The sequence below is a fragment of the Pan paniscus genome, chromosome 2, assembly GCF_029289425.2.
Source record: "Pan paniscus chromosome 2, NHGRI_mPanPan1-v2.0_pri, whole genome shotgun sequence".
Classification (NCBI taxonomy): domain Eukaryota; kingdom Metazoa; phylum Chordata; class Mammalia; order Primates; family Hominidae; genus Pan; species Pan paniscus.
Window position 1 is genome coordinate 182288245 of NC_085926.1, and position 25409 is coordinate 182313653.

Genomic DNA, 25409 nt, shown 5'->3' on the forward strand with positions numbered 1-25409 from the left:
ATTGCAGCTGGTGATGAAATGTATTCAATCTCTCTCACTACTAAATCACATCGGACCACACAGATACTTGGCCTAGGTAATCCTATTAGACCTAAACCAAAGGGGCAGGCTTTCCCCTAGATGGATCATGAAGACGCAAAACCATGGGGTGGGCTGGCAGGGTCACCCGAAAGTGAGGGGCACTGCCATCTGTTTTCTCTTCCCTGTTAGTGATAACATGAAGGAATTGTCCCGAACAAGTGCATTTCCCTTCGGTAGGCCTCGCTCAAACATATTGATCAGCTTACTCTATTACCACATCAAAGGAAAATGCCATCATGGGTGGCTCCGGCAGAGCATTTGGGTTCTTGGTGATTTTGCTAAGAATCTCTGAGGAAAGGCAATGAAGGCTCTTAATTGCATATTTCCTGTGTACTCAGACTTCTTCTCCAAAACAAATGACATTAGCTTTCTTTTTTTTTTTTTTTTGAGATGGGAGTCTCTCTCTGTCACCCAGGCTGGAGTGCTGTGGCACTATCTTGGCTCACTGCAACCTCCGCCCCCTGGGTTCAAGCAATTCTCCTATCTCAGCCTCCCGAGTAGCTGGGACTACAGGCGCCTGCCACCATGCCCAGCTAATTTTTGTGTTTTTAGTAGAGACGGGGTTTTACCATATAGGTCAGGCTGCTCTCGAGTTCCTGACCTCAGGTGATCTGCCTGCCTTGGCCTCCCAAAGTGCTGGGATTATATGCGTGAGCCACCGTGCCTGGCCTAACTTTCTATTTCAACTGCACAGAACTACCCATATGTGTCAGCAGGGGCCTACTTTCCTTCACATTAGGTTTTCACAGTCTTTTCCCTCTGCGTGGAATACCTGCTCTGCCTTTTCTATTCCAGCTAGGTTGGCATATTTGCAGGTTTCAAGTCTGCCTGTCATATTCCATCCTCAGAGCCTTTACGATGACTGCTCTGTCTGCCTGGAATGTTCCGCCCCGACGTTTCCGCATGGCTTGCCCTTCATTTCATTCAATCTCCACATTTCCACTCAAATCCTACCTCTCAGCCATCACTGTCAATTGCCCTCCACCCGAAGACCACCAGGATCCCACCTATAGTGGAGCACTTGGGGTTTATGGCTGGTTGCAGTGAAGGGGAACGCACGCCATGGGGCACTGTGGGCGTATCAGTGAGGGGGTGTCGAAAGAACTTGTAGGGTTTGGGCTTGTTTCTGTCTAGTTCCATCACAGCCACAGAGTGGCCTTGTCTGATGTTGATGTTCTGTGAAACTGTTTATGTTCAACAGGAGAGCACCATGGGCCTGCAGTGAGTGCCAGGCCAAGGTCTGGACAGCAAGAACTGCTTTACTCTTCTTCACCACTGAATCCTTAGTGCATAGAACAGCAGCTGCAGGGAGGGTGGCAGGTGTCGAATGAAAACGTATCGAATGAATCGATCAAGTCTGTCTGCCTGGCAAATTCTTACTCCACATTCAAGTGCCCAGCCAGAAGCCCCTCTTCTGGGTGCCGTCCCTGACTCTCCTGGGCGGACCCTGATCTGGGCCCGGGCTGTGCCTGCAGAGTCTCACTAGAGCGGCTCCTGTGAGTCATGTCAGGGGGCTCTGCAGCCAGTCTCCCCACTGTGCTGCGAATGCCTTGAAGGCAGAGACACATCCCTTCCCTTAGAAGCCCCAGTGCTAAATACAGAGCAGGTGCCCCATAACTTTAGTGTGACTGACAGACCAGCTGCAGGCCCAGCTCTGCTGTGTTTGAACTGTGCCTCTGGCAGGGGCTGCAGAATTCTGTGTGTGTTCCCTGAGAGTATAGGACCTGTGGGCCACTGGGTGGGAAATAATTAAACAGGAGAAGCCCAGGCCCCAGCAGCCAGAGGGTATGTTTGTGAGTTTGTGATTCTCTGGGACATCTTCAGGGCCTGAGGACTTTGGCCCCCATGTGAGGCCTCTGCAGTGTGACTCCATCTGGGCCTGGCTCCTCCTCAAAAAATGCCCCCAGCCAGGCGTGGTGGCTCATGCATGTAATCCCAGCACTTTGGGAGGCCAAGGCGGGCGGATCACCTGAGGTCAGGAGTTTGAGACCAGCCTGGCCAACATGGTGAAATCCCACCTTTACTAAAAATACAAAAATTAGCCGGGCATAATGGCACACACCTGTAGTCCCAGCCACTCTGGAGGCTGAGACAGGAGAATCACTTGAACCCAGGAGGCAGAGATTGCAGCAAGCCAAGATCGCACCACCACATTCCAGCTTGGGTGACAGACTGACTCTGTCTCAAAAAAAAAAAAAAAAAAAAAAAGACCCCCATCCCTGTCGCCCAAGGCCCAGAGGAGGCTGATGGAAGCCCGCAGTTTCCAGGAAGGGCAGAGGAAGAGGCAGTAAGAGCCCAGGCCACCTCCAAAACAGGGGCCATGGGCGGGGGGCGGAGAGGGAGGAGGGACCTGGTTATCTGGCTCTATTCTCACAGCAACCCCTTAAGGTATATACAACTATTATCTTTATTTTACAGATGAAGAAACAGAGGCACAAAGAGGTTAAGTAACTTGCCTAGAGATACACAGCTAATGAGTGGCAAGTGGGATTTGGACTCAGGTCTATCTAATCCTCAAACCCACGTCCTGGACCCCTACACAGACTGCCCTCCCTCAGTCCTCTGTGTGGCCTCAAGAAGGGTCTGGACATTCAAGTTTAAAAATCCATCCAAAGAATCTATGGACCCAGTGGTCTCTGGAGTCAATGTTCTGAGGCTCAGAAGGGCCAGGCAGGAGGGAGCCGCCTCTACACAGTCCTGAGCAGAGTGGGCTGTGTCCCGGCACAGCAGGGGAGATCATAGACAGAATTCTGCCCTGGGCCCTATTTAAGTGGGACCTTTAGGCTGCCGGTGTCATGACCACAGGTCGCAGGTCTGCACGATTGGCTGTGTGTGGAAAATCTTCACTCCTTGCGGCCTTGTCCTTGGCAGAGAGCACCGCTGCTTCCTCTGATGGCCACCAGGGGGAGGCGCTCCCCTGGGAACGGTTTGCAGGGGAGCCTCACCCCACACGTGCCTTCCGTGGTACCCAGCACCAGCTGCTACCCATGGTTACCCACAGGCCCAGCTCTGCTCTGAGGAGGGAGGAGTGGTGGCGATCAGGCCTTGTCTGCATCCCGTGGCTGTCCCTTTCTTTTCTTTCTTTTTCTTTTTTTTTTTTTTTTGAGATGGAGTCTCACTCTGTTGCCCAGGCTAGAGTGCAATGGCACAGTCTCGGCTCACTGCAACCTCTGCCTCCCAGGTTCAAGTGATTCTCCTGCCTCAGCCTCCCAAGTAGCTGGGATTACAGGCATGCGCCACCACGCCCAGCTAATTTTTGTATTTTTAGTAGAGACGGGGTTTCACCATGTTGGCCAGGCTGGTCTTGAACTGCTGACCTCAGGTGATCCACCCACCTCGGCCTCCCGAAGTGCTGAGATTACAGGCGTGAGCCACCGCCCCCAGACGTGGCCTCCCCTTTCAAAGAATAACCCTCAGCCTGTGTGTGTGTGTGTGTGTGTGTGTGTGTGTGTGTGTGAGACTGGGGAACACACAGGCTCAGTCTGTTATCCTGAGAGGAAATTCATAGCGAAGCATAAAAGCCCCTGAGTGGGCTGGGGACAGTGGCTCACACCTGTAATCTCAGCACTTTGGGAGGCCAAGGTGGGCAAATCATTTGAGGTCAGGAATTCAAGACCAGCGTGGCCAACATGGTGAGACCCTGTCTCTACTAAAAATACAAAACTTAGCCGGGTGTAGTGGCGCATGCCTGTCGTCACAGCTACTTGGGAGGCTGAGGCAGGAGGATCGCTTGAACCTGGGAGATGGAGGCTGCAGTGAGCCGAGATCCCACCACTGCACTCCAGCCTGGGCAACAGAGTGAGACTCCATCTTTAAAAAAAAAAAAAAAAGCCTATTGGGTTTTAATGAAACCATCTCTCCTGTTTTACCTGAATGAAAGCAGACATGGGACTTTCTACAGGTACAGCAGCCTCACAATTCAGTGCTGGACTTCCAGCCAAGACGGCAGAGTGGGCTCACGCTGTGGCCTCCTCTCTCTGTTCCAAACACACAGCAATCAGGAATAAAATAGAAAAAATGATAAACAAAAGGACATAGTTGGGCCCCAACCAAAATGGCTGTCTCTGTGTACCACAAGCAGATCAGAAATGCAAATTGGTGACTGGGGCCAGGGGCCTGCTGGCCTCGGGGTCTGGAAACAGCAGTAGCTGCCAGAAACAGAGCTCCTGGTAAGGGAGTTAAAGTGCTCCATGCTACAAAGGGGCCAACAGCCAGGTGTCTGGAAGGCAGGGCTCGGGGAAGGTTCCCTCTGCTTGTGAAAAGAATCGGGGGTGGCGGGGGTGGAGTGAGGAAGCCAGCTGTCCACAAATAGCTTGGGGCTTGAGTTGTGGGAAGATGAGGACAGATTCTTGACTAGATGCTGAGCCAAGCCACCCTCTGGCTACGTGCTTGTAGCTGTGGTGTCCTCATGCCACAACAGAGTAGAGCCCTGCAATGCTATTGTAAGACCTGGTGCTCAACTGGGCCTGAGGTCCTAGCTCAGGATAGTTAGAGACAGAGTGAAAAACAGATGTAAAAACAAGGTGGAAAACCCTCCAACTCACTGTAAAGTTGTAAGCCAAAATAGATGAGAAACAATGGTAAGAAAAACAGTCAACAAGGCCGGGCGTGGTGGCTCGTGCCTGTAATCCCAGCACTTTGGGAGGCGAAGGTGGGAGGATCACCTGAGGTCAGGAGTTCAAGACCAGCCTGGCCAACATAGTGAAATCCCATCTTTAGAAAAAAAAAAAGCAAGAAAGAAAAACAGTCAACAGAATCACCATGTGGAATATGAATTCACTGCAGATTAAATTAATTTTGTGAAAGTCTTACAAAGAATTAAAAATGTTTAGGATGCCAAAAATGGCAAATGAAGGCTTAATATCCATTGGAAATTAACAAGACATAAATGAAGGCAGATCAAAATGAAACTAGAACAAGTAGATGTGAAAAGAATCAATTAGAAATCTTAGAAATAGAAAGTTTGTTCATTAAAAGAAAGCTCAGTAGACAGAATAAATGACGCAAAAAGAGAATTAGTGAGTTAGAAGACATTACTTAGGAATTAACATGAATACAATACACAAAGATTAAAAAATATAAAAGCAGTTATGAGATATGAAGGACAGCTTGCATGAAGGGCTATGTATGTCTAATAGGAGTTTCAGAGGAAGAGAATAAAGGGAATGGCAGTGAAAAATATATGAGGAAATAGTAGCTGAGAAATTTCCTTGGGGAAATTGCAGAACATCAAGGGCAAAGAGAATAAAACCTTACCATAGACCTGAGAAAAAGACAGATTACTTAAAAAGTAATTTCTGGACCTCAGCAAAGACTGAGGCTGGGGATGAGGGGGTAGTATCTTCAAAGTGCCAATTGGATTTTTATGCCCAGCTAACTTACAGTGGAAATTTAAGACAAAAGGGGCGTTTTGATACATGTAAAGTGCAGCCCCTCATTGAAAGAATTATTATAGGTTATACACTTCAGGAAGAAAAATGAACCAGAAAAAAAGGGGAGAGCACATGAAACACTGTTAAGCATAGAAATAGATAAAACATGTTGATAAATTTAAATGAGTGTTGACTACAACAGAAACTCCTTTATTTTTTATTTATTTTTGAGACTGAGTCTCTGTCACCCAGGCTGGTGTGCAGTTTTGTGATCTCGGCTCACTGCAACCTCTGCCTCCCGAGTTCAAGCAATTCTCATGCCTTGGCCTCCTGAGTAGCTGGGACAGGCCTGGCTAATTTTTGCTTTTTTTTTTTTTTTTTTTTTTTTTGAGACGGTGTCTTGCTCTGTCTCCAGGCAGGAGTGCAGTGGTGCTATCTCGACTCACTGCAACCTCCGCCTCCTGGGTTCAAGGAATTCTCCTGTCTCAGCCTCCTGAGTAGCTGGGACTATAGGCATGCACCACCATGCCCAGCTAATTTTTGTATTTTTAGTATAGATGGGGTTTCACCATGTTGGCCAGGATGGTCTCAAACTCCTGACCTCGTGATCCGCCCGCCTTGGCCTCCCAAAGTGCTGGCATTACAGGTGTGAGCCACCGTGCCTGGCCTAATTTTTGCATTTTTAGTAGAGATGGGGTTTCACCATGTTTGTCAGGCTGTTCTTGAACTTCTGACCTCAGGTGATCCACCCTCCTCGGCCTCCCAAAATGCTGGGATTTACAGGCGTGAGCCACCATGACTGGCCAAAAACTCATTTAAACTTCTCATTTTTATTAAAGATATATATATTCATGTTTTTTTAGAACTCAAATAACTCTGCAGGGCTTATGTGGGAGCCAGCTTCTGGTCTGGCCCCAGTGATCCTCACCTCCTGGTGCTCATGCCCTTGTGTCACACCTTTCCACAATGAATAGGGCTGATCTGTGTAACCGGTAGGGTGGTGCAGAAAATAATGGTGTGTGACATCTCAGCTTAAGTGACGACAGACATTGCAGCTTCCACCTGTTTATTATTGTTATTATTGTTATTATTTTTGAGATAGGATCTCTCTCTGTCGCCCAGGCTGGAGTGCAGTGGCACAATCGTGGCTCACTGCAGCCTTGACCTCCTGGGTGCAAGCGATCCTCCTGCCTCAGCCACCTGAGTAGCTGAGACTAGAGGTATGTGTCACCACTCCCAGCATATTTTATTGTTGTTTCAATCAGTTATTGTTATTTCAATAGTAATAGAGAACTGATACACTCACTTATGAACATAAATACAAAAGTCATAAATAAAATATGAGCAAAATGAATTAACTAGCCTATTTTTAGAGTTTAATATTAGAATGTAAGAATGTTTAACTTAATTTATGAATACTACTCACCATATTAAAAAATTAAAGGAGAAAATATTGATCATCTTAATAGATGCAGAAAATTCATTTGATAAAAAATTATATCCATTCATGGTAAAACTTAACCAAATTTGGAATAAAAGGAAGCTTTTTGAACATGATAAGGGTTATCTACCAAAAATCACCAGCAAACAAACTCAAATGGCACAAATCTTTTTTTTTTTTTTTTTTTGAGATGTAGTCTTGCTCTGTCGCCCAGGCTGGAGTGCAGTGGCGCCATCTCAGCTCACTGTAACTTTTGCCTCCTGGGTTCAAGTGATTCTCCTGCCTCAGCCTCCTGAGTAGCTGAGACCACAGGCACCCACCACCAAACCTGGCTAGTTTTTGTATTTTTAGTAGAGATGGGGTTTCACCACATTGGCCTGGCTGGTCTTGAACTCCTGACCTCAGGTGATCTGCCTGCCTTGGCCTTCTGAAGTGCTGGGATTACAGGTGTGAGCCACCATGCCCAGCCCAGAAGCATTCTTTTAAACTCAGGAGTAAAACAAGGATGGCTGTTCTCATCACGTCTTTTCCACATTGGAGAACCTAGCCTATGCAATAATATAAGAAAAATGGTATAAGAATTGGAAAGGAAGAAATCCAAACATGGCTAACCTCAAAAACATAAAGTTGAGCAAAAAATCACTTTGTATCACTTTGTAAAATGACATACAGAATGTGATACATTTTATATATAGTTTGAAAACGTAATGGGTATGTAGTTACATATATTTTATATAGTATAAACATACAGGAGAAAGATAAATGTCAGAATTCCATAGAGCTGGGTGTTGGGTGCTTGGGTGTCAGATACGTTAGTGTCTTTACTTTTTTGTTTGAAATATTGTAAAAGGAATAACAATCCAGATTTATGTAACTTAGTTAAGAAAGAATGGCCTCTGAGATCCTTGTGTGTGCAAATTTCATGATTCTAGGGTTCTTGACATCCCTGTCCTGCTATATTGTGAACTCCCTGACCTTAGGGGCGTTGTCTTTTTTTGCTCTTTATATTTCTAGGGCCTAGCATGGTATAGATGTTCAACCTGTGTTTGTTGACTGACTGAGTGAATGGAGAAAGAGGGAAATGCAAAAGAAAGAAGGAAAGGAGGAGGATGGATATGAACTCTGAGACAATTCTTTGACTGCCTGCATCTGACATGGACTTGTATGGAAAGAAGCAGATGGGTTTAAGCAAAGGTAGGGAAATTAGCTCAGCTGGACTTCAGGCATGATTAGAGGAAGTCCAGGATGTTTTGTGAGCCTCCCAGTAGAAGGATGGCGTTGATGGCATCACCATCTAGGTAGGGAGCCCAGAAGGACATGCACGTTTAGGAGGATAAGTGCAGTCTAATTTTAGACGGGGCTGTGAGACCTCCAGGTGTAAACATCCAGCTTGTACTAGGATATGTGGGTCTAGTGCTTGCGAGAGAAGCTGGGGCTAGAAATGGAAACTCTATTGTTATAGGAGAAAGGTGATAAGTAGCATGGTAATCCATAAGCTTCTCCAGGGAGAGTGGGGAGGATGAGGAGAGGAGGAGGCTGCTGACAGAGTTGTGGGGAGCCTCAACATGTAAGGACTGGGCAGAGGGAAATAACTCAGGTGAGGAGGCTGAGATGAGAATCCAAAGAAGTAGGAGAAGAACAGGAGAGGCAAGGAAAGAAAGCTTCAGGAGAGAGTGAGTTCAGTGGGGTCAGATAAGGAAAAAAGATCAAGAAATATAAAAACTGAAAAGTGTCCTTTGAATTTGGCAAATGGCGGTCACTTGTGGCCTTTGCTGAAAGAGTTTCATTAGAGAAGTGGGAGGAGAAACAGGTTGTGCTGTGTCATCAGTGGTGGTGAGCTAAATCTAAGTAAATGTGCAAGACTGAATCTCGAAACCCACTTTTTTTCAGATGCCTAGCCTTGAGGGGTGGAGACAGGTTGGCCAATGAGATCATGGGGTGGATTTGGGGGATAGGAAATAGTTGACTCAATAAACTAAGAGAAGGAATCTGAAGACAGATTTAATTGTGGGAGAGGCCAGGTATGGTGGCTCATGCCTGTAATCCCAGCACTGTGAGGCCAAACCAGGAGAATCACTTGAGGCCAGGAGTTTGGGACCAACCTGGGCAACACAGTGAGACCCCTATCTCTAAAAAAAAAAAAAAATTGTGGGAGAAAGGGGAGATAATGGATGAATAAGGTTTTGGAGGAAATGGAAGAATGTACAAATACCAGCAATACTGATTAGTCCTGCTAATACTGGTGCTAGCAAACACTTACAGAGCCCCTTCTATGTGCTGAGAGCTTTTCTAAGTACTTAACATACATTTGGCTCATTTAATCTTTTATTTTTTTTGAGACAGAATCTTGCTCTGTTGCCCAGACTGGAGTGCAGTGGTTCAATCTCAGCTCACTGCAACCTCTGCCTCCAAGGTCAAGGGATTCTTGTGCCTCAGCCTCCCGAGTAGCTGGGATTACAGGTGCCTGCCACCACGCCTGGCTAATTTTCGTATTATTATTAATTTTTTTTGAGACAGAGGCTTCACTCTTGTTGCCCAGACTGGAGTGCAATGGTGCCATCTCAGCTCACCACAACCTCTGCCTCCTGGGTTCAAGTGATTCTCCCGCTTCGGCTTCCCAAGTAGCTGGGATTACAGGCATGTGCCACCATGCCCAACTGATATTGTATTTTTAGTAGAGACAGGGTTTCTCCATGTTGGTCAGGCTGGTCTCGAACTCCCAACCTCAGGTGATCTGCCCACCTTGGCCTCCGAAAGTGCTGGGATTACAGGCGTAAGCCACCGCGCCTGGCTTAATTTTTGTATGTTTAGTAGACAGGGTTTCACTATGTTGGCCAGGCTGGTCTCAAACTCCTGACCTCAAGCAATCTACCTGCCTCAGCCTCCCAAAGTGCTGGAATTACAGGCGTGAGCCACCGCACCCAGCCTCATTTATTCTTTCTAACAATCCTATGAGGTAGGTGCTGTAATCACCTAATTTTACAGTTGAGGAAACAGAGGCACTGAGAAGTGAAGTAATTACCATCATTACCATGTATTGAGCTCTTTCTCTTTTCTTTTTCTTTTTTTTTTTTTGAGATGAAGTCTCACCCTGTCACCCAGGCTGGAGTGCAGTGGTGTGATCTTGGCTCACTGCAGCCTCTGCCTCCCGGGTTCAAGCGATTCTCCTGCCTCAGCTTCCCAAGTAGCTGGGACTACAGGTGCACACCACCATGCCCGGCTAATTTTTGTATTTTTTTTTAGTAGAGATGGGGTTTCACCATGTTGGCCAGGCTGGTGTTGAACTCCTGACCTCAGTTGATCCGCCCACCTCGGCCTCCCAAAGTGCTGGGATTACAGGCATGAGCCATTGTGCCCAGCCGAGCTCTTTGTATTGATAAGGTACTACATGAAGAATTCACAAGTCTTACTCCTGACAACTCTGCGATGTATTCGGAGATGAGTTTTACATAGCAGGTAGAGCAAGGACACGGTGAGAGGCAGTGAGAACACAGATGGAGAGTTTGCCTCAGGCTCTGATTCTAGAGGGAGGGATGGATGTGGGTTCAGAGACGGTTGTGGACTTCAGGGAGGGAGAGGGAGAAAGCAGTAGGAATTTGAGGCAGTTCAGGGCAATGGGTTTGATTTCTTTGGTAACGTAGAGAAGGAACACATTTATTGTAGAAAACACAGGTAGTGATAAAAGAAAATAACAGTAATTTAATATCAAGCCCTTGTCACAACCACTCTTAACATTTTGCTGTGTTTCTTTCCAGGACTTTTTTTTTTCCGAGATAGAGTCTTGCTCTGTCTTACCCACGCTGGAGTGCAGTGGCAAGATCCTGGCTCACTGAAGCCTCCACCTCCCCAGTTCAAGCGATTCTCCTGTCTCAGACTCCCGAGTAGCTGGGATTACAGGCACATGCCACCACACGGGCTAATTTTGTATTTTTAGTAGAGATGGGGTTTCACAATGTTGGCCAGGCTGGTCTCGAACTGCTGACCTCAGGTGATCCACCCGCCTTGGCCTCCCAAAGTTCTGGGATTACAGGCATGAGCCACCATGCCAGGCCTCTTTCCAGAACTTTCTTTAAGAATCCATATGCAAGTGTATATGCATAACAGAGAGAGGTCAGTCCTTCCTTCTGATGGAGAGGATAAGAGTCAAAATAAACAGACCCAGAAGCTGGGGGTGGGGTGGGAGTAGGGCCTCCTGGCATCACTGAGGGGAGCATGTAGCAGATGGGTGCCCAGTGAGTGGCCCAGTTGTCTGAGGAAAATAGTGTGGGGTATGGAGACTCCCTTTGTGTTTAGAGCATGTAGAAGACCAGCCCGCAGGTCCCTGAGAGAGGATATAGGAGAGATGGAGGTGAGTGGCTATGACTGCAAGAAGGGGAAGGGGCTGGACTTTGTCCTACCCCCATACCTGTGGGTCAGCCTTGGGACCCTCTTTGACCCTTCGAAGAACCCACAGGAATCGATGGAGCCAAGCACCCAGGCTGCGCCTTTACCTTTCAGGCCTGTTCTCCAGAAGCAAGATCACTGCTTTGATGAAGATGGGCTCCTGCTGTCCAGGCCCTTCACTTAATAATGTATTGTAAATCTTGTAAATCTTTTCCACTTCATTCAGTGTTTGCTGCGCATCAGGATGTTTGGTGGACATTCCATTGTGGATGGACCCTGGCTTCTTGCCCAACCGCTTATGTTGGAAATGCCCACCAGACTGGACCTCCCTGGAGACCAAACCCAGCCCATCTTGGGAGCTGGCCAGTGCCACATACTCCCCCTCTTGCAGGGACCAGCTGAGTCAGTTGCTCCATCTCGCACCTCTCAACACCTTCCTGTGTGGCACTGGACCACCTGTGGAAGCCCTGGCATGCCTTGCTACCATAGCTCGCAGAAGTTATGGAGAAAAGGAGGCCCACACAGACTGAGAAAACACCAAGGCGAGGGCATGGCTGGGATCCCAGCGCAGGATCCCCGTTCTTCTGCAGTCACAGTCTTGGCTGAACTGAGCCCTTTCCTCCCAGTGTTTGGCTTGGATGCTAGACCAGGTGAGTCAGCCGTCCTGGCGCACTCTTTTGAGCTGAAAGTCACATCCAGATGGGGCTCTTGCCAGAAGGGCAGAATTATCGATCTCGTCTTCCCAGCCCGCTCTCTGAAACTAGGTCCCAGAACGTGTCCTGTGGGGAAGTGGGCAATGACAAGCCATAGGACCTGACATAGATCAGCTCTAAGTAGCACGGAGCCTCTCATAGTCACGCAGGGTCTGGGCCCTCAAGTGAGAGACACACTTCTCTATGTGTCCTCAGATTCTTGGGCTTGAGCATGCACCTCCCAGAGGATGCCAGATAGACCTGGTTGGAATCCCAGCTTCGTCACTGGCCAGTTGGGTGACCTTGGCCTTACCTCTCTGGGCCCTCAGAGATGAATTATTCTCATCTTAAAAATGGAAAATGTTGTCTGAGCTTATGAAGATAAAAAGGTCAATGCATATAAATAGAATAATAGGGCCTTAAAATTTCCACTAGACACTAATATGCACCATAGATGTGAAGATCCAAAGTGAGAGCCCGAGTCACCTTATGGAAGATTTTCTATGGAAATGCCAGAAAATCTGATCCAAGACTTTGAAACCCCTTTCCCACTTTGAGACACTGAAAATGTAGACAGACAGGTGATGGGAGGATGTTGTATGGCGGATGTCCTTGAAGAAGGCTGTGCTGTGAGTCCCATCCTGGGGACAGGTGAGCTCCTGCTCCCTTACCTCACACTCGGTAAGGGTGAGTGTCTGTGGGGCAGCTTCTTTAAGAGTCTAACATGAGGCCAGGTGTGGTGGCTCACACCTGTAATCCCAGCACTTTGGGAGGCCAAGCCGGGCAGATCAAGAGGTCAGGAGTTCGAGACCAGCCTGGCCAACATGGTGATACCCCATCGGTACTAAAAATACAAAAATTAGCTAGGTGCGGTGGCGCACGCCTGTAATCCCAGCACTTCGGGAGGCCAAGCCAGGCGGATCATGAAGTCAGGAAATCTAGACCAGCCTGGCCAACATGGTGAAACCCCATCTCTACTAAAAATAAAAAAATCAGCTGGGCATGGTGGCAGGCGCCTGTAATCCCAGCTACTCGGGAGGCTGAGGCAGGAGAATCACTTGAACCCAGGAGGCGGAGGTTGTAGTGAGCTGAGATTGCGCCACTGCACTCCAGCCCGGATGACAGAGTGAGACTCCGTCTCAAAAAAGAAAAAGAAAAAACAGAGCCTAACATGAGACCCCTACAACTGGGGAGTGGGGTGGCCTGGGGTCTAGTTTCACCTGGGAAATCTGGAGGGTGACAGGAGGGCTCACCAGCTGCTCTGGTGGGGCTGCTGCCACCTCACTGGGACCAGCTTGCACCCTCAGAGTTTTTTCTGGGGTAGGGAGGCAGGAGAGTTTCTTCTGAACAGACGTAGGTCCTGTGGCAGAGAGAGCCTGCAAGGACTCCCTGTCTTGAGTCTATGTAGAGGGATCCTAGCGGGAGAAGGTTGGAACTGAATGCCCAGGGGCTGAGGATGGGGTCTCAGATGACCACCCGAAATGAGATTGGACTTGAGACACATCCACAGATAAAAGAGGATTTTGGGAGAAAGGCTGAGCCGGCACTCAGCCGGTAACTTGAGTGGAGGGGGTGTAAAAGCACTCCATGAAAAAGAGGCAAAATTTAACATCTGCCCGCCAAGACAGTCTGAAGCCAATTCTATGGTAACTGGCTCGGGGAGGCCAAGTGGAACGAGAGAGAAGACAAAGCCCTCTCCTTTGTGTCCACTGGAGGTTCCCAGCTGGCCAGGCACAAGCTGGGGGAAGAGAGAAGGATGTAAGGTAAAAATAAGCTCAGAGTTTTGATGAATACCTCACATTAACGTTCCAATTTCTGGCTTGAGACTGCGTTTGCAACTAAAAGCAACCACAGACTATTCTAAGCATGAGCAGAAAAATCTCAGGCCTGCTGAAATTGGCATCCAGGCTGGGGAGGGTGTCCTATTCTGAATAATTATGATGCAAAGAAATAGCACACTGGTTACTTAAGGCTCAGCAGCTTGGCAGCTGGGACACGCACAGCAATAGCTCTTTGTCTCACTGCCCCAGTCACCTGATGGTCTTTGGTTCACAGACTACTCTTTCTCTAGCTCATAGATTATTCCTTGAAGGATGTTTGTCTGAATATCAAGGTCAAGTTCTCTTAGCAAACGCCACTTCTTACCACTGATTATCTTGAGCCTAATTTCCCTAGAAGTCAGATGGGCCGGGTGTGGTGGCTCACACCTGTAATCCCAGCACTTTGGGAGGCTGAGGCGGGCAGATCACCTGAGGTCAGGAGCTCAAGACCAGCCTGGCCAACATGGTGAAACCCTGTCCCTACGAAAAATACAAAAATTAGCCATGGCAGTGGGAGCCTGTAATCCTAGCTACTCAGGAGGCTGAGGCAGGAGAATCACTTGAACCCGGGAGGCGGAGGTTGTTGTGAGCCAAGATCGCGCCATTGCACTCCAGCCTGGGCAACAGAGCAAAACTCCGTCTCAAAAACAAAAACAAAGAAGTCAGATAACCTCCCTGATGGATACTATCCTGAGAGAGAGAAGAACATGCCATGTTTTTTTCTCTGTTCCAGACAGCGGCAGTGCTACCCAAGAATCAGGCCAGGAGATGGAACCAGGCAGGCTGGCTTCTGCGTCTTAGAAGTCATGTGGCCCCATGGACAGACTTAAGCTCTCTGCCCTACTAGCTGGTCATCTGTAAAACAGTTGATAGTAATAATGTGTATCTCACAGGGTTAAGAGTATGTAATAAAATTATCTATTAGGTTCAACCCTAGAAATCCCTAACATTCAACCATTTTTTACTCTACAAAAATAGCAGTTTCTAATGATTCATCCAAATATGTAAACAATGCTTTGCAACCTCTCCATTGCTAGTTATTGTGTTAGACAAAACAAAACAGCAGTAACAACAAAATGTTTCCATCCATGCTCCGAATAATGAGTCTCCAGAATTCTGTTTCCAGGAATGTCTCAAGGAGCCTGGTGAGTTGTAAAGCAGCCACGATCGACAGCTCAAGACCTGTGAATGCTCAAGACCTTCCTGGTTTCCTTGCTAGATTTTCCCAGTGCCCAGAGAGCTCACTGTCTCTCTTATGGGCCTCACTGCAAAAACAAGCACAACCTGTGCCTCAAACACAAAAAACTCTCAATCATATTCTGAAATTTCACTACACTGCTTCTCAATGGATGTTTATTGCATTCATCCTGCTTAACATCAAGTGCACCCTCTCAATTCTAAAGACTCGCGTTTTTCTTTGGGTTTGAGAAATATTCATTGATTCTTTTTGTTTTTTGAGAATGGGTCTCACTCTGTCACCCAGGCTGGAGTGCAGTGGCGCCATCATGGGTCACTGCAGCCTCAACCTCCCAGGCTCAAGCAATCCTCCCACCTCAGCCTCCCAAGTAGCTGGGACTACAGGCACAAGCCACCACACCCAGCGTTTTGTTTTTTTTTGTAGAAATGAGGTCTTGCTGTGTTGCCCAGGCTTGTCTTGAACTTCTGGCCTCAAGGGGTTCTCCTTTCTTGGCTTCCCAAAGTGTTGGGATCACAGCCTTGAGCCAGCACGCCTGGCCTATTCATCTATTCTTTAAAAACTATATCACTCGGGCTGGGCGTGGTGGCTCACGCCTGTAATCCCAGCACTTTGGGAGGCTGAGGCGGGTGGATCATGAGGTCAGGAGATCGAGACTAACACGGTGAAACCCCATCTTTACTAAAAATACAAAAAATTAGCTGGACGTGGTGGCGGGCGCCTGTAGTCTCAGCTACTCGGGAGGCTGAAGCAAGAGAATGGCGTGAACCCGGGAGGCGGAGCTTGTGGTGATCTGAGATGGGGCCACTGCACTCCAGCCTGGGTGACAGAGCAAGACTCTGTCTCAAAAAAAAAAAAACAAAAACGTGTGTGTGTGTGTGTGTGTGTGTGTGTATATATATACACATTATATATATATACATTTTATATATATATACATTATATATATACATTTTATATATATACATTATATATATATACATTTTATATATATGGCTTGTCACGTTGATAAATTTGACTATATAAAAATTAAAAACTTGTGTATGAGAAAAGACTCTATAAATGCAATAGAAAAAAGATTTAAAGAGGAAGTTCACAGAAAAAGTGTCCCAAATGTCTAATAGACCGTGAAGGATAATCAGCCTTAGCAGAAATCAGGGTCATGCAAATTAAAATTATAGTGAGCTATAATTTCTCACCTATGAAATTGGAAAAGCTAAAAAGTCTGAAAATAATAAGTATTGGTGAGGATAAGGAAAATAGGAAGAGCTGTATACTGCTCATGGCAGTATAAATAGAAGAGTAATTTGGCAGAATCTAGTAAAATAGGAAATGTGCAAATCCTATCATTTTGTAATTTTTCTAGATATACACTTGGAGAAACCTTCATCTATGTGCAGAAGGCAATATGTACTATTATTATATTGTTTCATTGTTTCGTGATGGTAAAAATTTGGAACTACTGCATAAGTCCATCTATAAATAAAGCACTATATAAAAATGTGGTATAGTTAGTTGTACAGTGAAATGTTCTATAGCAGTGTGCAGAAATTAACTGGCTCTTTATAAATGTGGAGAAAGCCAAAACTTATAGTGCTGAGTGAAAATAGCTAGTTGCAGAACCCTACATACAGTATGTTATTACTTAAAGCCACATACAAAGGCATCATATATATTATATACATTCTTGTATTGTGTATTGTATTGGAAAAGTATATACAAATTTATGATGGTGGTTGCTGCCCTAAGGGAAAGGGAGGAGATTGGGGTCAGTAAGACCATTAGCCTTGTTTGTAATGTTTTATTTCTTTTAAAACATTAATTGAGCTGGGCACAGTGGTTCATGCCTGTAATCCCAGCACTTTGGGAGGCCAAGGCAGGAGGATCACCTGAGGTCTGGAGTTCGAGACCAGCCTGGCCAACATGGTGAAGCCCTGTCTCTACTAAAAACTCAAAAATTAGCTGGGCATGGTGGTGTGCATCTGTAACCCCAGCTATATGGGAGGCTGAGGCACGAGAATCGCTTGATCCCAGGAGGTGGAGGTTTCAGTGAGCCGAGATCATGCTACCGCACTCCAGCCTGGGTGACAGAGTGAGACTCGGTCTCATGAAAAAAAAAAATTAATTGAAGCACATTTAGTAAAACAATAAATTGTCAGTATTGATTGGTGGTAACATAGTATTATATTATTTGCTGTTCTATTTTGTAACTTTAACATTTAAAAAATTCTATTCTGTTTTCTTCTTCTGGAACATCCATTAGAGGGATGTTGGAACTTCAGAATGTATTTTTCATATCTCTTAAATATATTAATTTATATTTTTCTTTTCTCATGCTGCATTCCAGAAGGGTCTCTCAGCTCAATTTTCCAGCTCAGTAATTCTTTTTATCTAACCTCCTTTTTTTTTTCCTTTTATAATACTGTTTTTATCATATTGTTAAAATAGTCACTGGTCAGTGTTTGTGTTTACAAAACCATTTTTGTTAAGATTGGTCCCCTCTTTTGTCTGTCTATGTGAAGATGTTAGGAAGAAATGAAGCCGGCCAGGCGCAGTGGCTCACGCCTGTAATCTCAGCACTTTGTGAGGCCGAGGGGGGCAGATCACAAGGTCAGGAGTTTGAGACCATCCTGACCGATATGGTGAAACCCTGTCTCTACTAAAAATACAAAAATTAGCCAGGTGTTGTGGTTCATGCCTGTAATCCCAGCTACTGAGGAGGCTGAGGCAGGAGAATCACTTGAACCTGGGAGGCAGAGGTTGTAGAAAGCCGAGATTGTACCACTGCACTCCAGCCTGGGTGACAGAGTGAGACTCCATCTCAAAAAAAAGAAAGAAATGGTCTACCTCATATATATATATATATATATATATATATATATATATATATATACACACACACACACACACACATAGCTATATGCTTATTAGAATGTCCAAGATAATAATTAAAAAAATGAACAATACAAAGAAATGGTCACAGGAACTCTGATATACTGCTCAAGGGTATGCAAAATGATATGGTCATTTTCTTTAAAATTTTACTTTAAGTTCTGGGATACATGTGCAGAACATGCAGGTTTGTTACATAGGTATACATGTGCCATGGTGGTTTGCTGCACCTATCAACCCATCATCTAGGTTTTAAGCCCCACATGCATTAGATATTTGTCCTAATGCTCTCCCTCCCCTTTCCCCCCACCCACCAACAGGCCGTGGTGTGTGATGTTCCCCTCCCTGTGTCCATGTGTTCTCATTGTTCAACTCCCACTTATGAGTGAGAAAATGTGGTGTTTGGTTTTCTGTTCCTGCGTTAGTTTGCTGAAGATGATGGTTTACAGCTTCATCCAGGTCCCTGCAAAGGACATGAGCTCATTCTTTTTTATGGCTGCATAGTATTCCATGGTGTATATGTACCACATTTTCTTTATCCAGTCTAGCATTGATGGGCATTTGGGTTGGTTCCAAGTCTTTGCTGTTGTAAATAATGCTGCAAAAAGGTATGTGTGCATGTGTCTTTATAGTAGAATGATTCATATTCCTTTGGGTATATACCCAGTAATGGGATTGCTGGGTCAAATGGTATTTCTGGTTCTAGATCCTTGAGGTATTTCCACACTGTCTTCCACAGTGATTGAACTAATTTACACTCCCACCAACAGTGTAAAAGCCTTCCTATTACTTCACATCCTCACCAGCATCTGTTGCTTCCAGACTTTTTAATGATCGCCATTCTAACTGGCATGAGAAGGTATCTCATTGTGGTTTTGATTTGCATTTCTCTAATGACCAGTGATGATGAGCTTTTTTTCATATGTTTCTTGGCCGCATAAATGTCTTCTTTTGAGACGTGTCTGTTCATATCCTTCACCCACATTTTTTTTTTTTTTGAGATGGAGTTTTTGCTCTTGTCATCCAGGCTGGAGTGCGATGGCATGATCTCGGCTCACTGCAACCTCCGCCTCCCCAGTTCAAGTGATTCTCCTGCCTCAGCCTCCCGAGTAGCTGGGATTACAGGCACCCACCATCATGCCCAGCTAATTTTGTATATTTAGTAGAGACGGGGTTTCTCCATATTGGTCAGGCTGGTCTTGAACTCCCAACCTCAGGTGATCCACCCGCTTCAGCCTCCCAAAGTGTTGGGATTACAGACGTGAGCCACCACGCTGGCCGTCTAACCTCCACCTCCATTTGTTTAAAAAAATATTTGTTTTCTAACCTCCTTCTTTTTTAAAAAAGAAAAAATTTGTCATAGAAGACTTAATATTAGATCTCTCCCCTTAACTAATTTCTAAGTGTGCAGTACCTAATTGTTGACCAGAGATTCAATATTGCACAGCAGATCTCTAGAGCTTATTCATCTCGCTTGACTGAACCCTGATGCCTACTGGTTAGTAAATCCCCCAGTCCCTGGTAACCGCCATTCCACTCTTAGATTCCATAAATTTCACCATTTTAGATATCTCATATAAGTGGAATCATGTAGTTTGTCCTGTGACAGGATTTTTTTCACTTAGCCTAATGTCCTCAAGCTTTATCCATGTTGTCACATATTGAAGAATGTCCTTTTTTTTTCTTTTTTTTGAGATGGAGTCTCACTCTGTCACCCAGGCTGGAGTGCAGTGGTGTGATCTCGGCTCACTGCAACCTCCGCCTCCAGGTTCAAGTGATTCTTCTGCCTCAGCCTCCTGAGTAGCTTAGACTACAGGCATGCGCCACCATGCCTGGCTAATTTTTGTATTTTTAGTAGAGATGGGATTTCACCATATTGGCCAGGCTGGTCTCGAACTCCTGACCTCATGATCCACCTGCCTCGGCCTTCCAAAGTGTTGGGATTACAGGCGTGAGCCACTGTGCCCGGCCAGAATGTCCTTCTTTTTAAAGGCTTAATAGTATTTCACTATATGTATATACCACATTCTCCTCATATATTCATCTGTCAATAGACATTAAGGTTGTTTCTACATCTTGCCTATTGTGAATAGTGCTGCAGTGAACGTAAGAGTGCTAATATCTCTTTAAGATCCTCATCTCAGTTCCTCTGGGTAAATATCCAGAAGTAGGATGCTGGATTATATGGTGGTTCTAGTTCTAATATTTTGAGAAACCTCCATACTGTTTTTCATAGTGGCTGCACCTGCAACATTTTGCATTACCATCAACTGTGTGCAAGAGTTCTGATTTTTCTACAACCTTACTAACACTTATCTTTTTATTTTATTTTATTTTATTTTGAGACGGAGTCTCGCTCTGTCGCCTAGGCTGGAGTGCAGTAGCATGATCTCGGCTCACTGCAAGCTCCGCCTCCCAGGTTCACGCCATTCTCCTGCCTCAGCCTCCCGAGCTGGGACTACAAGCGCCCGCCACCATGCCCAGCTAATTTTTTGTATTTTTAGTAGAGACGGGGTTTCACTGTGTTCGTCAGGATGGTTTCGATCTCCTGACCTCATGATCCGCCCACCTTGGCCTCCCAAAGTGCTGGGATTACAGGCATGAGCCATCACACCCGGCCAACACTTGTCTTTTATGTTTTTGGTAATAACCATCCTCATAGGTGTGAGGTGATAGCTTATTGCTGTTTTGATTTGCCTTTCCCAGATGATTAGTGAGGATTAGTGCTCAATTAGGGATTGAACATTTTTTCATATACTTGTTGGCCATTTATATGTCTTCTTTGTAGAAATGTCTATTCAAATCATTAGCCCATTTTAAAATCAGGTTATTAGTTTTTTCTAAACTATTGAGTTGTAGAAGTTCCCTATATTTTTTATTTTATTATATTTTATTTTTGAGACAGAGTTTCGCTCTTGTCACCCAGGCTGGAATCTCAGCTCACTACAACCTCTGTCTCCTGGGTTCAAATGATTCTCCTGCCTCAGACTCCCTGGTAGCTGGGATTACAGGTATGCACCATCACACCTGGCTAATGTTGTATTTTTGGTAGAGATGAGGTTTCACCATGTTAGCCAGGCTGGTCTGGAACTCCTGACCTCAGGTGATCCTCCTGCCTCGGCCTCCCAAAGTGTTGGGATTACAGGCGTGAGCCACCGTGCCTGGCTCCTTATATTTTTTAGAGATTAACCCCTCACCAGTCATATGGTTTGAAAATATTTCCTCTCATTTCATAGGTTGCCTTTCATTCTTGATTCTTTTCCTTGCCATGCAGAAGCTTTTTAGTTTGATGTAGTCCCACTTTTTATATTTGCTTTTGTTGTCTGTGATTTTGGTGTCATATCTGTGAAATCATTGCAAAGATCCATGTCACAAAGATTTTCCTCAGTGTTTTCTTCTAAGAATTTTACAGTTTCCTCTTTCTTTTCTGATCTCACTTAACTGTTTTACCTTTTTTTCTGAGTTAGTCTAGCCAAAGATTTGTCAATTTTCTTTATCTTTTCAAAAAGCTAATTCTTAGTTTTGTTCATTTTTTTCTTTTCTTTCCTTTTTTTTTTGAGACGGAGTCTTGCTCTGTTGCCCAGGCTGGGGTGCAATGGCACGATCTCGGCTCGCTGCAACATTTGCCTCCCGGGTTCAAGTGATTCTCCTGCCTCAGCCTCCGAAGTAGCTGGGATTACAGGCATGCGCCACCACATCCGGCTAATTTTGTATTTTTAGTAGAGATAGGATTTCGCCATGTTGGTCAGGCTGATCTTGAACCGCTGATCACAGGTGATCAGCCCACCTCAGCCTCCTAAAGTGCTGGGATTACAGGTGTGAGCCACTGTGCCTGGCCGATTTTTTTCTATTGTTTTTCTTTTTTCAATCTTATCTGTGCCCTAATCTTTGGTATTTCTTTCTTTCTGCTAACTTTGGGCTTAGGTTGTCATTTTTTCCCCAGTCAGTTGAGTTGTGAAACTTATGAGATGCAACAAAAGCAGTCCTAAGAGGGTATAGTGATACATACCGACATTTACAGTTGAAGTAATTATTGATAGAAAAGGATTTACTATTGCCATTTTGTTAGTTGTTTTCTGATAGCCTTGTGGGTTTTTTTTTTCTGTCTTTTACCCCTTGCTGTCTTCCCTTGTGTTTTATTTTTTTGTATTGCTATGCTTTGATTCCTTTTGTGTGTGTGTATGTGTGTGTGTGTAACTTCTTCCTTTTTTTTTTTGAAGACGGAGTCTCGCTGTGTCACCCAGGCTGGAGTGAAGTGGGGCAATCTCGGCTCACTGCAACCTCTGCCCTCTGGGTTCAAGTGATTCTCCTGCCTCAGCCTTCTAAGTAGCTGGCATTACAGGCATGCGCCACCATGCCCAGCTAATTTTTGTATTTTTTAGTAGAGGTGGGGGTTCACCATGTTGGCCAGGCTGGTCTCGAACTCCTGACCTCAGGTGATTCACCTGCCTCGGCCTCCCAAAGTGCTAGGATTACAGGGGTGAGCCACTATGCCTGGCCCTTGTGTAACTTCTATAGGTATTTATTTTGTAGTTACCTTGGGGCTTAGGTAAAATATTTTATAGTTATGACAGTTTATTTTAAGCTGATAATTTAAGTTTAATCATGTACAAAAACTTTACACTTTAACTTCTACCCCCATCACACTTTATATTATTGTCATAATTTATATCTCTTAATTCTGTGCATATGCCAAGGCTTGAATGTTTGTGCCATCAGAAACTCATGTTGAAACCTAATCCCCAGTGTGGCAGTATTGAGAGGTGGGGCCTTTAAGAGGTGATTGGATCATGAGGGCCCTACCCTCATGAGTGGATTAATCCATTATTGGATTAATGGATTAATGGGTAAATAGATTATCACAGAAGTGGAACTGGTGGCTTTATAAGCAGAGGAGGAGAGACCTGAGCTAGCGCTCTCAGCTCCCTCACCATGTGATGTCCTGTACTGTCTTGGGATTATGCAGGGTGTCCCCACCAGCAAGAAGGCCTCCACCAATGTGGCCCCTTGACCTTGGACTTCCCCAACTCTAGAACTTTAAAAAATAAACTTCTTTCATTTATAGATTACCCTGTCTCAGGTATTCAGTTATAGCAACAGTAAATGGATTAAGAGTATATTTTAATATATTTTTGGTTATAGTTCTTTTCTTTTCTTTTCTTTCTTCTTCTTCTTCTTTTTTTTTTTTTTTTTTTTTTTTTTTTTGATAGAGTCTTGCTCTGTGGTCCAGGCTGGAGTACAGTGGTGTGATCTCAGCTCACTGCAACCTCTGTCTCTGGGGTTCAAGCGATTCTCCTGCCTTGGCCTTCCCAGTAGCTGGGATTATAGGCATGTGCCACCAAGCTTGGCTAATTTTTTATCCTTTTAGTGGAGGTGGGGTTTCAATATATTGGCCAGGCTGGTTTCGAACTTCTGACCTCAAGTGATCTGCCCGCCTTGGCCTCCCAAAGTGTTGGGATTGTAGGCATGAGCCACCATGCCTGGCCGGTTATAGTTATTTTCCATCTTTTTTCTTTTAACTTGTATAGGAGAATTAAAAGTGGTTTCTCCATCACCATTACAGTAGTACAGTATTCTATATTTGTCTATACATTTACCTTTACCAGTGAGTTTCACACTTTCTTTTAATATTGTGTGGCTATTTAGCATACTTTCATTTCAACTTGAAGAACTTCCTTTAGTATTTCCTGTAAGGCAGGTCTAGTGATGAACTCTCTCAGCTTTTATTTGTCTGGTAGTCTTTATTTCTCTTTCATTTTTGCAGGACAGTTTTGTCAGGTATAGTAGTCTTGGTTGGCAGTTTTTTCTTTCAGTGCTTTGAATATATCATCCTACTCACTTCCTAGCTCAGTAATTCTTACAAATTGTGATTATTTTGTTGTCAGCTCATCTGCTTAATTTTTTATTTCCATTACAAAATTTTTGAGATGCCTCATTGACTTTTTTTTTTTTAAATCACAGCTTGCCTAAATTTGTTTTTATGTCTTGGCTATTAGACCCTCCCTTATTCTTCCAAGTATTTGCTTTTTTATTTTTTTATTTTTTTTGGAGATGGAGTCTTGCTCCCATCATGCAGGTTGTAGTGCAGTGGTGCAATCTTGGCTCACTGCAACCTCCACCTCCCAGGTTCAAGTGATTCTCCTTCCTCAGCCTCATGAGTTGCTGGGATTACAGGTGTGTGCCACCACACCCAGATAATTTTTATATTTTTAGTAGAGACAAGGTTTTGCCATGTTGGCCAGGCTGGTCTTGAACTCCTAACCTCAGGTGATCCACCTGCCTTGGCCTCCCAAAGTGCTGGGATTACAGGTAGTGAGCCACTGCACCCAGACTCTTCTGAGTATTTGAATTGCATTAAGTCTTGCTATGATTACACTTGGCCTTTGTAAGTTCTTCTTTTTTTTTTTTAATTGTTCTATTTCTTTCATAGTGTTGGCCTTACGCAAATTCTTGCTGATTGTTGATGTGCTCATTGTTTTAATTGAGAGACTCTGTTAGGCTCTCTGATGTCTGTGCTGCTTGCTTTGGGAAGGAGTGGGATGGAAGTGGGATTGGAGAAAAGGGAGGGTGGGCAGTTGGGAACAGGGTATGGCACAGGCTGGTCTTGTGGATATGAGTGCTCCAGTTTGTGGTTTGCATGGAGCACTGCTTTGTCTCTCTGACCCAAGCTGACAGCCATTGCCCTACCTGGTGGGAACCCAGTTGCCTCTGGCTGGCTGGGCATTTGTGAATATGTGAGCAGGAATTGGTTTATGGAGGCCAAAACACGTGGCAGTTCCTCTTGATGGTTTCTCCCTTTGGGTTGCCCCAGATCCCTTCAGCTCCCAGGCCCTTCCTCCTTGGTCATGGTGCTCTCCCATCCACATTTTAAACTAAGTTTTCTTTCTTCAGTCAGATCCTATCATCATTTCACCAGCATTTCATCTTTAGGAATTCTCCACCGTTTTTGGTCCATCAAGAGACCACTTCATGATTTTGAGTTATAGCTTTAAAAAATGTCTTTTCTTTTATTTGTTAGGAATATATCTTATTTAGGCCAGGCACGATGGCTCATGCCTATATTCCCAGCACTTTGGGAGGCCAAGGCGGGTGGATCACTTGAGGTCAGGAGTTTGAGACTGGCCTGGCCAACATGGTGAAAGCCTGTCTCTACTAAAAATATAAAAATTAGCCGAGCATGGTGGCAGGCACCTGTAATCCCAGCTACTCAGGAGGCTGAGGCAGGAGAATCGCTTGAACACAGGAGGCAGAGGTTTCAGTGAGCCAAGATCGTGCCACTGCATTCCAGCCTGGGCAACAGAGCAAGACTTGGTCTTAAAAAAAAAAAAAAAAAAAAAGGATATATCTCATTTATAGTCCACCATCTGTGAATCTCAGGCTTGGAGAGAAAGCTTACGTCTAGACACATAGATTTGGGACTCATTTGAATAATAAATGAAAACTTGAAGCATGGTAGGATAAAAGATATTCAGAGAATGTGTGCACAGAGAGAGGAAAAACCAGCCAAGGGCAGAATTTAGGAAATTACCTGTT

General features: G+C 45.1%; 1 protein-coding gene across 3 annotated transcripts in view; it reads left to right on the forward strand.

The window, feature by feature from the left end:
• The window catches only part of LOC130541390 (uncharacterized), a 57260-nt gene that overhangs the window by 13689 nt on the left and 18162 nt on the right, over nt 1-25409 (forward strand). The window contains exons 2-3 of one of the 3 annotated variants that reach the window (XR_008955437.1): nt 7909-8088; nt 11504-11927. Coding sequence is in view for 1 of the 3 variants with exons in the window: in XM_057301971.1 (XP_057157954.1) it covers nt 11504-11927 (424 nt within the window). In the remaining 2 variants the exon portion in view is untranslated. Of the gene's footprint in view, nt 1-7690; nt 11928-25409 lie in introns of those variants that run through there. The other 2 variants (XM_057301971.1, XR_008955436.1) reach the window with 2 other exon arrangements.